The sequence below is a fragment of the Chiloscyllium punctatum genome, chromosome 24, assembly GCF_047496795.1.
Source record: "Chiloscyllium punctatum isolate Juve2018m chromosome 24, sChiPun1.3, whole genome shotgun sequence".
Taxonomy (NCBI): Eukaryota; Metazoa; Chordata; class Chondrichthyes; order Orectolobiformes; family Hemiscylliidae; genus Chiloscyllium; species Chiloscyllium punctatum.
Window position 1 is genome coordinate 88109569 of NC_092762.1, and position 15347 is coordinate 88124915.

Sequence of the window (15347 nt, forward strand, 5' to 3'; positions counted from 1 at the left end):
AAGTCCACGTTCCTGTTGATCCCTAATGCGTAACTTGCTGATCTGAACAGATCTCATTCAGCTACCTGTAAGGACAAATCTAGCCAAGTCTCCAGCCCACAAAATGCAAACAGCTTCAACTAGTGAGAGACCAGAGAGAGATAAACCTGCAGTTAATAATTAAACTAATTAAACTTCTTGTCATCATTTGTCTTTTGACCATCTCTGGTCACGGTAGGGTGACTACAAAATTATCAGATTCATTCACATCCTTTAGGGAGAGAAACCTAGATGTCTCTCTAGTCCAACACCAGGGTAGACTCTTTATTCTCATTCTGAAGTGACCCCCATCCATTGGAACTGAATCCGCTGCAAAGATTAATAAAAGACTACTGCAATTCAACAAGGCATCACCTCGTGCACTAAAAGTTCTGGCCGTTCCAGTAACTCCCACATTCCAATAAAGAAAATTAAACATTACTGTTTTGCTGAAATATTCTAACAACACAGTCAACAAAACCATTGTCCGACAAACATGAAATTAATGTTTCTATGTTTATGACAGTCCACAGACAAGACACAGATTTCAAAATTATTTCCCAAACTTGGAATTCTGTGAGAAATCAGATGACATTTGGAACATGGTTTAGAAAGAAGATGAACCACAAAAAACAAATCTTCCTTGACAGCTCAGTCTGCCCTTGGGGCAGTCTGTAAGAAGCCCATTATTGAATCATAAACACCTCCTTCTCAATCCTCTCAATGCCAGCACTCCAATTAGTCTCCTGCACATTCAGTGTACAGTTCTAGCTCATTCCAACAGCGCCTTCCATGATCCAAGGTGGGCAAAATGCTCCCTGCTGCATAAACCTACAGCACAGGACAAATGCCATGAATTTCATATATCACTGGACACGCAGAGCAAGAGCACTAAAAACAAACTAACCTTGATGCCCCTGTGTTTGGTAAATGGTACGACGCTCAGGGTTCAGCAGAGGTACAGGTTTGAGGAGCTGAATATTTGAGCTGTTCCTACTGCTAATGGCCACCAACGACGTACAGGCCAGAGGGGAGGGAGGGTGAGAGTGCATGAGTCAGGGGAGGAAGGAGGGTAAGGGGTGAAGGAAGTGGGGGAGGGGTAAATGTGTCAAGGGTAGGGGCAGGAAGGAGGGAGAATGGATACAAAGGAATGGAGGTGAATAGGTCGGGGGGGGGGGGGCAGGAGGGAGAGTGAGGGTGAGCATATTGCCGGGGGTCGGGGGGGGGAACACAGGTTCAGTCTCCTCATCGGAGGATCCAACCATACCGGGGATGAATCAGCTTAACCTTCCTTGATGATAAACGTATCCCCCCCTTAAAGATGATGACCAAAATGTACACAATATTTCAGGTGTAGTCTCACTGAGTCAGATACCTTTACTGTTGGACTCCAATCCCCTTGTGTAGACAGCCAATCTCACTGTAGCTGTCTGAACACAGACCCACTGCCCAACCTCACATCATTTCATAAATACTCTCCCTTTCTGTTTTCTCGATCAAAGTAAATAACTTCACACAAATTCACATTTTGGACCACATTCTATTCCATTTCATGTGCCTTTAGTATTTGTCCTTCTCCTGATGTAATGCTAACAGGCCTGTAGTTCCATTTTCTCTCTCAGTTCTTTCTTTAATAGGGAGTCCCCTCCAATCCAAAGGAATCAATGCAGAATCTATGAAACTTTGGAAAATAATAATCAATGCAATAACGATCTTTGTAGCCATTTCCTTCAACACTCTGGGATGTAGACACCAACAAGCCCTGGGGATTTTTCAACTTTCAGTCCAATTCATTTATCCAGTACAGCCTTCCTATGACAGCTCATTCCCTTCATTTACTCTCCCTAGCCACTGAGATCTCTATATCTCAAAGATTTCTTGCTCAGTGAAAACAGACACAAAGTAATCATTTAGTTTCTCTGCCATTTCTCTGTTCCCCATTATAAATTCTCCTGACTCTGTGCCTAATGATCCCACATTCATTTTTATGCACCAACAAAAGCGTTTACAGTCTGTTTTTATGTCTCTACTAGATTGCATTTACATTCCATTCTTCCTGTCCTTATCAGTTTCCTGTCCTCCCAGTCCTCAGCATTACTGCTATTTCCGGAAACTTTATAGACATTTTCTTTCAGTCATATACAATCCTAAACTTCCTTTATTGGCTACAATTAACTTATTTTTTGGGTTTTTGCACCATGAAAGAATGGAGAAACACTTTAAGTCATGTATTAGCTGTTTGCAGACTCTCCATCGCCTATGTACCATCATGCCTTTCCTTGTGTTTTCACTATTCACCTCAAGCCAATTTGTTTGCTCATGTCTTCATAATTTCCCTTGCTTAAGGATATATGTGGTCACTCATCTAAAAAAATTGTTTACCATGCCCCACACTACCAGTACTGCTCAGTGGCCAAGAAACTATTCCAACCAAGAGTTGTGCTGACTCTCACTGTTTATAAGCTCTACCCAAACTGATTCCACACGTTGTTCTTCTGATCGGAGGTCCCCCCCTCCCTCATGAATCCCAAGACCAATGCTTGAGTTCTGAAACCAGACCTGAAGTTTCTGCAGCTTTGATGCTTCATGCACATAATACCCACTAGATCACCAGTGACACTCACACCTCCCCACACACCCACTAGATCACCAGTGACACTCACACCTCCCCACACACCCACTAGATCACCAGTGACACTCACACCTCCCCACACACCCACTAGATCACCAGTGACACTCACACCTCCCCACACACCAACTAGATCACCAGTGACACTCACACCTCCCCACACACCCACTAGATCACCAGTGACACTCACACCTCCCCAGACACCAACTAGATCACCAGTGACACTCACACCTCCCCATACACCCACTAGATCACCAGTGACACTCACACCTCCCCATACACCCACTAGATCACCAGTGACACTCACACCTCCCCATACACCCACTAGATCACCAGTGACACTCACACCTCCCCATACACCCACTAGATCACCAGTGACACTCACACCTCCCCATACACCCACTAGATCACCAGTGACACTCACACCTCCCCATACACCCACTAGATCACCAGTGACACTCACACCTCCCCATACACCCACTAGATCACCAGTGACACTCACACCTCCCCACATACCCACTAGATCACCAGTGACACTCACACCTCCCCGCACACCCACTAGATCACCAGTGACACTCACACCTCCCCACACACCCACTAGATCACCAGTGACACTCACACCTCCCCACATACCCACTAGATCACCAGTGACACTCACACCTCTCCTTACACCCACTAGATCACCAGTGACACTCACACCTCTCCTTACACCCACTAGATCACCAGTGACACTCACACCTCTCCTTACACCCACTAGATCACCAGTGACACTCACACCTCTCCACACACCCACTAGATCACCAGTGACACTCACACCTCCCCACATACCCACTAGATCACCAGTGACACTCACACCACCCCACATACCCACTAGATCACCAGTGACACTCACACCTCCCCACATACCCACTAGATCACCAGTGACACTCACACCTCTCCTTACACCCACTAGATCACCAGTGACACTCACACCTCCCCACATACCCACTAGATCACCAGTGACACTCACACCACCCCACATACCCACTAGATCACCAGTGACACTCACACCTCCCTACATACCCACTAGATCACCAGTGACACTCACACCTCTCCACACACCCACTAGATCACCAGTGACACTCACACCTCCCCATACACCCACTAGATCACCAGTGACACTCACACCTCCCCACATACCCACTAGATCACCAGTGACACTCACCCCTCTCCATACACCCACTAGATCACCAGTGACACTCACCCCTCTCCATACACCCACTAGATCACCAGTGATACTCACACTAGATCACCAGTGACACTCACACCTCTCCTTACACCCACTAGATCACCAGTGACACTCACACCTCCCCATACACCCACTAGATCACCAGTGACACTCACACCTCTCCACACACCCACTAGATCACCAGTGAAACTCACACCTCCCCACACACCCACTAGATCACCAGTGACACTCACACCTCCCCATACACCCACTAGATCACCAGTGACACTCGCACCTCCCCACATACCCACTAGATCACCAGTGACACTCACACCTCCCCATACACCCACTAGATCACCAGTGATACTCACACTAGATCACCAGTGACACTCACACCTCTCCTTACACCCACTAGATCACCAGTGACACTCACACCACCCCATACACCCACTAGATCACCAGTGACACTCACACCTCTCCACACACCCACTAGATCACCAGTGACACACACACCTCCCCATACACCCACCTCCCCATACACCCACTAGATCACCAGTGATACTCACACTAGATCACCAGTGACACTCACACCTCCCCATACACCCACTAGATCACCAGTGATACTCACACTAGATCACCAGTGACACTCACACCTCCCCATACACCCACTAGATCACCAGTGATACTCACACTAGATCACCAGTGACACTCACACCTCCCCATATACCCACTAGATCACCAGTGACACTCACACCTCCCCACATACCCACTAGATCACCAGTGACACTCACACCTCTCCACACACCCACTAGATCACCAGTGACACTCACACCTCCCCATACACCCACTAGATCACCAGTGACACTCACACCTCCCCATATACCCACTAGATCACCAGTGACACTCACACCTCTCCTTACACCCACTAGACCACCAGTGACACTCACACCTCCCCATACACCCACTAGATCACCAGTGACACTCACACCTCTCCTTACACCCACTAGATCACCAGTGACACTCACACCTCTCCACACACCCACTAGATCACCAGTGACACTCACACCTCCCCATATACCCACTAGATCACCAGTGACACTCACACCTCTCCTTACACCCACTAGATCACCAGTGACACTCACACCTCTCCACACACCCACTAGATCACCAGTGACACTCACACATCCCCATTCACCCACTAGATCACCAGTGACACTCACACCTCCCCACATACCCACTAGATCACAGGTGACACTCACCCCTCTCCATACACCCACTAGATCACCAGTGACACTCACCCCTCTCCATACACCCACTAGATCACCAGTGATACTCACACTAGATCACCAGTGACACTCACACCTCTCCTTACACCCACTAGTTCACCAGTGACACTCACACCTCCCCATACGCCCACTAGATCACCAGTGACACTCACACCTCTCCACACACCCACTAGATCACCAGTGAAACTCACACCTCCCCACACACCCACTAGATCACCAGTGACACTCACACCTCTCCTTACACCCACTAGATCACCAGTGACACTCACACCACCCCATACACCCACTAGATCACCAGTGACACTCACACCTCCCCACACACCCACTAGATCACCAGTGAAACTCACACCTCCCCACACACCCACTAGATCACCAGTGACACTCACACCTCACCACACACCCACTAGATCACCAGTGACACTCACACCTCCCCATACACCCACCTCCCCATACACCAACTAGATCACCAGTGACACTCACACCTCCCCATACACCCACTAGATCACCAGTGACACTCGCACCTCCCCACATACCCACTAGATCACCAGTGACACTCACACCACCCCATACACTAGATCACCAGTGACACTCACACCTCCCCATACACCCACTAGATCACCAGTGATACTCACACTAGATCACCAGTGACACTCACACCTCTCCTTACACCCACTAGATCACCAGTGACACTCACACCACCCCATACACCCACTAGATCACCAGTGACACTCACACCTCTCCACACACCCACTAGATCACCAGTGACACACACACCTCCCCATACACCCACCTCTCCATACACCCACTAGATCACCAGTGATACTCACACTAGATCACCAGTGACACTCACACCTCCCCATACACCCACTAGATCACCAGTGATACTCACACTAGATCACCAGTGACACTCACACCTCCCCATACACCCACTAGATCACCAGTGACACTCACACCTCCCCACATACCCACAGATCACCAGTGACACTCACACCTCTCCACACACCCACTAGATCACCAGTGACACTCACACCTCCCCATACACCCACTAGATCACCAGTGACACTCACACCTCCCCATATACCCACTAGATCACCAGTGACACTCACACCTCTCCTTACACCCACTAGATCACCAGTGACACTCACACCTCCCCATACACCCACCTCCCCATACACCCACTAGATCACCAGTGACACTCACACCTCCCCATACACCCACCTCCCCATACACCCACTAGATCACCAGTGATACTCACACTAGATCACCAGTGACACTCACACCTCTCCTTACACCCACTAGATCACCAGTGACACTCACACCTCTCCACACACCCACTAGATCACCAGTGACACACACACCTCCCCATACACCCACTAGATCACCAGTGACACTCACACCTCCCCACACACCCACTAGATCACCAGTGACACTCACACCTCCCCACATACCCACTAGATCACCAGTGACACTCACACCTCTCCTTACACCCACTAGATCACCAGTGACACTCACACCTCCCCATACACCCACTAGATCACCAGTGACACTCACACCTCTCCACACACCCACTAGATCACCAGTGACACTCACACCTCTCCACACACCCACTAGATCACCAGTGACACACACACCTCCCCACACACCCACCTCCCCATACACCCACTAGATCACCAGTGACACTCACACCTCCCCATACACCCACCTCCCCATACACCCACTAGATCACCAGTGACACTCACACCTCCCCATACACCCACTAGATCACCAGTGACACTCACACCTCCCCATACACCCACTAGATCACCAGTGATACTCACACTAGATCACCAGTGACACTCACACCTCCCCATATACCCACTAGATCACCAGTGACACTCACACCTCTCCTTACACCCACTAGATCACCAGTGACACTCACACCTCCCCACATACCCACTAGATCACCAGTGACACTCACACCTCCCCACACACCCACTAGATCACCAGTGACACTCACACCTCACCACACACCCACTAGATCACCAGTGATACTCACACTAGATCACCAGTGACACTCACACCTCCCCATATACCCACTAGATCACCAGTGACACTCACACCTCTCCTTACACCCACTAGATCACCAGTGACACTCACACCTCCCCATACACCCACTAGATCACCAGTGATACTCACACTAGATCACCAGTGACACTCACACCTCCCCACACACCCACTAGATCACCAGTGACACTCACACCACCCCACATACCCACTAGATTACCAGTGACACTCACACCTCCCCATACACCCACTAGATCACCAGTGATACTCACACTAGATCACCAGTGACACTCACACCTCCCCATATACCCACTAGATCACCAGTGACACTCACACCTCTCCTTACACCCACTAGATCACCAGTGACACTCACACCTCCCCACATACCCACTAGATCACCAGTGACACTCACACCTCCCCACACACCCACTAGATCACCAGTGACACTCACACCTCACCACACACCCACTAGATCACCAGTGATACTCACACTAGATCACCAGTGACACTCACACCTCCCCATATACCCACTAGATCACCAGTGACACTCACACCTCTCCTTACACCCACTAGATCACCAGTGACACTCACACCTCCCCATACACCCACTAGATCACCAGTGATACTCACACTAGATCACCAGTGACACTCACACCTCCCCACACACCCACTAGATCACCAGTGACACTCACACCACCCCACATACCCACTAGATTACCAGTGACACTCACACCTCACCACACACCCACTAGATCTCCAGTGACACTCACACCTCCCCACACACCCACTAGATCACCAGTGACACTCACACCTCCCCACACACCCACTAGATCACCAGTGACACTCACACCTCTCCACATACCCACTAGATCACCAGTGACACTCACACCTCTCCACACACCCACTAGATCACCAGTGACACTCACACCTCCCCACACACCCACTAGATCACCAGTGACACTCACACCTTACCAACACACCCACTAGATCACCAGTGGCACTCACACCTCTCCATACACCCACTAGATCACCAGTGACACTTACACCTCCCCACACACCCACTAGATCACCAGTGACACACACCTCCCCACACACCCACTAGATCACTCATGACACTCACACCTTACCAACACACCCACTAGATCACCAGTGGCACTCACACCTCTCCATACACCCACTAGATCACCAGTGACACTTACACCTCCCCACACACCCACTAGATCACCAGTGACACACACCTCCCCACACACCCACTAGATCACTCATGACACTCACACCTTACCAACACACCCACTAGATCACCAGTGACACTCACATCTCCCCATACACCCACTAAGTCACCAGTGACACTCACGCCTCCCCATACACCTGCTAGATCGCCAGCGACACTCACAACTTCCTATACACTGCAGGAAATGCATTCTGTGTGATCGAGCTGTCCTACCATGCTTTACCAATTGAAGTAACCACTTCCAGATAACTACCACTTCCAGGCAGTGCCCTGTTTAAAAAGGGTGCTGAACTAAATCATAGAAACATAGTAAATAGCAGGAGGAGGCCATTTCACCCTCTGAGCTTGTCACCATTCAATATGATCATGGCTGATCATCCAACTCAGATCCTGTTCCTGCTTTCCCCATACCCTTTGAACCCTTTTGGAATTATACCTAATTCCTCCTTGAAAACATTCAATGGTTTCACCTCACTGCTTTCTATGGAATCAAATTCTGCAGGTACACCACTCTTTGGCTGAAGGTATTTTTCCTCATCTCAGTCCTAAAAAGTCTATCCTGTATCCTTCGACTGTGACCTCTACTTCTGGATTAACTGATCATCGGGAACATCCTTCCTGTATTTGCCCTGTCGAGTCCTGTTAGAATTTTATAGGTTTCTGTAAGATTTTCCCTCATTCTTCTAAAGTCCAATGAATATGGTTTTAACTGATTCAGCCTTTCCCCCTACATCAGTTCTACCATCCCAGGAATCTGTCTGGTCAGCCTTTGCAGCATTCCCTCTGTATCAAGGACCCATCTCCAATAAGGAGACCAAATCAAAATTGCACACACTATTGCAGGTGCGGTCTCATCAAGGCCCTGGATACTTACAGCAAGACATTCCTGCTTCTGCAAAGGAATCCTCTCACTATAAAAGCCAACTTACCATTCGCTGCCTTTACCCCCTACTGCACCTGAATGTTTACCTTCAGTGACTAGGGTATAAGGGCAGCCAGGTCTGATTGCACCCCCTCCCCCCCTTTCCCAATCTATCACTGTTCAGGTAATAATCTGCCTTCCTGTTGATTTGCTAACAAAGTGGATAACCTCACATTTATCCACCAGACATTTACCCACTCACTCAACTTATCCAAATCAAACTAGTCTCTCTGTATCCACCTCACAGCTTACCCTCCCATCCAGCTTTATGTCCTCTGCAAATCCAAAGATACCACATCTATTTCCTTCATCCAAATCAGTAATATAGATTGTGAATAGCTGGGGTCAATGACGGATCTTTGCAGTATCCCACTGATCACTGGCTGTCACTCAGAAAATGACTCCATTATTCCTATTTGGTGTTTTCTGTCTGCCAACCAATTCTCTATACATGTGAGTACACTACCCCCAATCCCAAACACTTTAATTTTACACACAAATCTCCCATGGGAGACCCTGCTGAAAACTTTCTGAAAGTCCAAGTAAACCACTTCCACTGGCTCCCCTTAGCATCTTTACTAGTTGCATCCTTGGAAATTTCCAGTAGATTTGTCAAGCATGATTTCCTTTTCATAAACAACTTACTTGAAGGTTATTTGTTGTATCTCAAAGCCTTTAATCTATATTTAAACCTGAAAAAAGTCTTATTAGAACTTACACAAATCTAATTCACCACTCATTCAGTCCACATCCCACTCAGCTGTAACCTCCTGACATTGTACCCCTTACTGACAGAGGAGGGAATGCAAGAAGGGAATCCACCAAAATCTGTAACTACAGGGTGCAGATACTAACCCAGAAATGAGTGATTTACATCACACTGGGCAGTGAAGTGGATCACAAGTAGGAAAGCTCCCTAACCCAGACATCACTGAAGAGCGAAGGCAGACATTTTTCCTCATTTCTAAAACTGGTTCTGAAAATCGTTCCGTTGTTGCCCGTAATTGGTCACAAGTTTAATAAATCACTCTTGTTGTTTTAATTATTTTTCAACATTGAAATATGTCAGACGCAGAGAGAAACCTTACCTTTTGATTGGTGGGTCGAAGGTCAGGGGTGACAGTAAACACATTTATCAGCACTGTGATTGGAAGAGAGGGAAAAGGAGTCAGCAAATTAAATCACGGTTATTGTTATACGTTTAATCTTTGTTTTCACAGATTTCTTTTTAAAGTGTGATTATATTAAAAACCAACCCCAACATTGAGAGTTTTGTAATGTAGCACAATGCACAGTTATCCAGATGAGGTTATCTGTCCATTACATATCTCCATGATCTCTGCTCTCCTTCAACTCTAACATCATGCACCACCCTGACTTTAATTTTCATGTTATACAGGGTGACAGAAAATTACCTGGCTGGCGCAAATCAAAGTATGCATAAATAGATCTTTTTCTGGTTGGCAGACGTGAAGAGAGAGGAGATTCCCCACAGGTCTGGTCTTAGGCCTGACTTGTTCCAATTACATTAATGATTCAGATGAGGGATGTGAAGGTCTAAGTTTACAGAAGACACCAAGATAGGCAGGAACATACGTTGTGAAGAGGACACAAGGAGGTTGCAGGTGGATATACATAGATTGGGTGAGTGAGCAAATATCTTGTAGGAGGAGAATAATGTGAAGAAAAGAAAAATATTTATTCATGCATGAGATGTGGGCGGCCAGCATTTATTGCCTGTTTCTAGTTGTCCCTTGAAGAGATGGGGGGAGCTGCCTTCTTGAACCGCTGCAGTCCATGTGCCCTTAGGGAGGGAATTCCAGGATTTTGACCCAGTGACAGTGAAGGAACAGTGATATACTTCCAAGTCAGGATGGTGAGTGGCTTGGAGGGGAACTTGCAGGTGGTGGTGTTCCCATGTATCTGCTGCCCTAGTCCTTCTAGATGGAAGTGGTCATGGGTTTGGGAGGAGTTGTCTAAAGATCTTTGGTGAATTTCTGCAATGCATCTTGTAGATGGTACACTCTGCTGCTACTGAGCGTGGGTGGTGGAGGGAGTGGATGTTTGGGGATGTGGTGCCAATCAAGCTTTGTCCCTGGCTGGTATCAAGCTTCTTGAGTGTTACTGGAGCTGCCCCCATCCAGGCGAGTGGGGAGTATTCCATCACACTCCAGACTTTTGTGTGTAGCTGGTGGGTAGGCTTTGGGGAATTAGGAGGTGAGCTATTGGCCACAGTATCCCTAGTTTCTGACCTGCTCTTGTAGCCACAGTGTTTTTGTGTGGTGAGTCCAGTTGAGTTTCTGGTCAATGGTAGTTCTAGAATGCTTGTAGTGAGGGACTGAATGATGGTAACACCACTGAACGTCAAGACACGGTATTAAAATGGTCCCTTATTGTTGGTCAGAAAAATAAAAAAGCAGAGTTTCACTTAAATGAAGAATGACTGCGAAATTCGAAAGTGCAGAGGGATGGGAGTGTCCCAGTTCATGAGTCACAACAAGATTAGTATGCAAGATACAGCAAAGAATCAAGGTGGCTACTTGGATGCTATCCTTTATGATGAGAGAAATTGAGCATAAGAAGACATTAAGCTTTGATTAATGAGTGAGACCACATCTTGAATATTGTGTACAGTTTTGATCTCCTTATTTGAGGAAGGATATAAATGCACTGTGGGAAGGTCAGAAGAGATTTACTGGATTGGTACCTGGAATGAGTGAGTTGTCTTATGGGGAAAGTTTGGACATACTGGGTTTGTTTCCACTGAAGTTTGGAAGAGTGAGGGCTGACCTGATTGAAGGGTTTAACATCCTGAATGACCTTGAAAGGGTGGACTTGGAGAAGACATTTCCTCTTGTGGGTCACTCCAGAACCAGGGGGCACTGTTTAAAAACTTTTAGAACACAGATAAGGAGACTTTGGAATTCTCTACCAACAAAAGTGGTAGAAATGGAGATGATTGAATATTTTTAAGACAGAACTGGATAGGCTTGTGTTAAGCACCGGAATCAAGGGTTTTCAGGGACAGATATGAATGTGGAATTCAAAACACAATTAGGTCAGCCATGATATTACTGAATGGTGGAGCAGGCTCGAGGGGCCAAATGGCCTACTCTTGCTCCTAATTTGTATTTTGGTAATTGCTCCAAGTTTGGTGGCTTTCCTTTGAACTGCCTGGGGCCCAAGCTCCCAAATTCCCTCCTTAAAATGGGTGTCTTCAACCTGTCTTATTAGTTCCTTGTCTAATGAACAAAATTTCACGACAGTCCTGTGAAAGACTCTAGAATATTTTAATAAATTAAAAATAAATTCTAGTTGTAGTTGTTGCATCATTGTCAAAGCAGACTGGAGTCAGCAGAGGAATGGGATAACAAATGTTGTGTCTCTATAAACTGCTCTGACTGACTGCTTTCTCTTACCAGTGCTCTTCAACCTGTGTCCCTCTGGTTAGTGATCCTCCTGACCTAGAAAATAATTTCTCCTTATGTACCTGCTCAAAACCCATCCTATCTTTGAACACCACAAGTAAATGGATGTAGACTGAGCTGGAAGGTTCATTTCCAGACATTTCATCACCCTACTAGGTAACATCTTCAGTGGGCCTCTGGGCGAAGCACTGTTGATAATTCCTGATTTCTATTTATATGTTTGGGTTGGTGATATCATTTCCAGTGGTGACATTCTCAAAACTCACTATCACAAGTAAATCTACTCTTAATTGTCACTGCCCTTGGGAGTACACGAATCTCCAGGACCTGTACATATCATTCAAATTAATTTTCCCTGAATGTTCTCCATGGTCTGACTTCATCCCTAAAGAGGCCAAACACATTGCTCCAGCTGTGGTGTAACCAGAGTGTTTGAAAGGTGGAACATAGCTTCCTATTTGTTCTTTGCACCTGTTCACAGCAAAAGTCCTGCATATTTTCATAAAACCAACTCACTTTGCTACTTACAGACATCACTGAACATACAACTGCCAGGCTCTCCGACTCTCACTGCCCTCTCGATATTGTACCACTTACTTTCTGCTACCTCCTCAAGCCTTCCTAACAAGCAGAATTACTTGAGAGAGAGAGAGAGAGAGAGGGAGGGTAAAAGAAGAGACAAATAAAGAAACTGGCTATGGGACATAAAGATACAAGAAAGAGCATATAAGAAAAAGTGATGAAATTAGTAAAAGGGAAAGGAGAGACAGTGACAGAAAGAACAAAAAAAGGAGAAAAGAGGGAAAGAAGTGATTGACAAAGTAAGAGAGGGCAAGACCAATATAGCTAGGCAGCACCTTCAGTTGGGGCTTCAAGGACAGAGTCTGAACATTCAGAAGCTCAGTTTAAGATCTCATTCCAAAGACAAAACTCCAATTGTGCAGCGCTCCCTCAGCACTGACCCTCCGACAGTGTGACGCTCCCTCAGCACAGACCCTCCGACAGTGCGGCATTCTCTCAGCACTGACCCTCCGGCAGTGCGGCGCTCCCTCAGTACTGACCCTACGACAGTGCCTACTCCCTCAGCACAGACCCTCCGACAGTGCGGCACTTGCTCAGCACTGACCCTCCGACAGTGTGACGCACCCTTAGCACTGACCCTCTGACAGTGTGACACTCCCTCAGCACTGACCCTCCGACAGTGCAGCGCTCCCTCAGCACTGACCCTCCGACAGTGTGATACTCCCTCAGCACTGACCCTCCGACAGTGCAGTGCTCCCTCAGCACTGACCCTCCAACAGTGTGGTGCTCCCTGGGCACTGACCCTTCGACAGTGCACCACTCCCTCAACACTGTCCCTTCGACAGCGCTCCGCTCCATTGGCACTGACCCTCCGACAGTCCAGTGCTCCCTCGGCCCTCTCCTTTCATCAGTGTGGCACTCCCTCATTACTGACCGTCTGACAGTGCATCACTCCCTCTAAACGTGCATCAGCTACACAGAGTCTTATACCCAATTTTCTAACAGAGGTGAATGGGTTGCTATGGAATAACGTTTGAGTAATGTGTATCATAGCTCTGTAAGTAATACCAGGTGACATGTTAATCTGGAAAAAGAGTGCAGAATGTACAGGTGGGGTGAGGCAAGCTGTACCTTTCTGTTTGGGTTTGTAGACTGGTTTGTCTGTCTGAATAAATACTGAAGATCCCTTGGAGTCAATGGTAACTGTTGTGAAATTATGGAAGATGTATCCATCATCAGTGAGATATCGATTGCCCCAAACCTTTAAGTGCGCCTGTCCACTGACCCCTGGAGGTACCTGAGGACAAAGGATAAGAAATTAGAGGGGGACAATGACTGTGGACAGACAGGGTTACAGCACTTTACCAGATTTCCAGGATACTTTGGGAGACCATCTAACCCCAACCAACCTGACATACAGGACAGTATCCAGCCAATGTCACTGTCTTCAACAGAACAACAAGCAGAGAGGCAATAGTTGAGAAAGAAAATAACTTAGTCCTACTTTCAAATTATGAGTCCTTATGTATCATGAATAGTCTGCATTTATTTTACTCATGTCAAAGAGCAAAACTTGTGGTAGGTGGGAAAGTATTGGCTGCACCAAGAGTTTGTCTACGTGAAAGCAGCAAGCTACAGTGGCAGGGTAAGTTTAAAGGAACAATTTAATCTGATGTAAGAGTTAATTATAATCTAAAGTCTGGTATGTTCTTTAATTGAGATATTAACTAGAAGTTCTCTTTTGATTGGGTGTAGTTTAATTGCAGCTTGAAAACAGGAATTTAGCTGAAACAAGTTAATGAGACAAATGGTTTGAGAAGCTTTGAATGAGGAGTGATAGCGGGAGAGCTTGCTCAATGGGGCTTCATTGCATGATAGTGTAACTAATGTCAGGTGTGACAGTGATATTAAAGACCAGGATTCTCATCAAAATAAGGTCTTAGGTAATTTGGGGTCAAAGGAAAAACAGTAGTCAGTGAGGGAGAAGACTGGTGGAATCAAAAAACAATGATATCACTGGAAAAGCTATGTTTATTGGTGGTAAGTAACTACTAAATTGAA

The 15347-nt window shown here is 46.9% G+C and overlaps 1 protein-coding gene across 6 annotated transcripts in view; it reads right to left on the reverse strand.

Moving 5' to 3' along the window:
- The window catches only part of cpamd8 (C3 and PZP like alpha-2-macroglobulin domain containing 8), a 318016-nt gene that overhangs the window by 215820 nt on the left and 86849 nt on the right, over positions 1-15347 (reverse strand). For 5 of the 6 annotated variants that reach the window (XM_072594464.1, XM_072594465.1, XM_072594462.1 and 2 more), the window contains exons 4-5: positions 14418-14583; positions 10425-10477 (exon numbers count right to left, since the gene is read on the reverse strand). In XM_072594464.1, the coding sequence (XP_072450565.1) occupies positions 10425-10477; positions 14418-14583 (219 nt within the window). Of the gene's footprint in view, positions 1-10424; positions 10478-14417; positions 14584-15347 lie in introns of those variants that run through there. The other variant, XM_072594467.1, reaches the window with a different exon arrangement.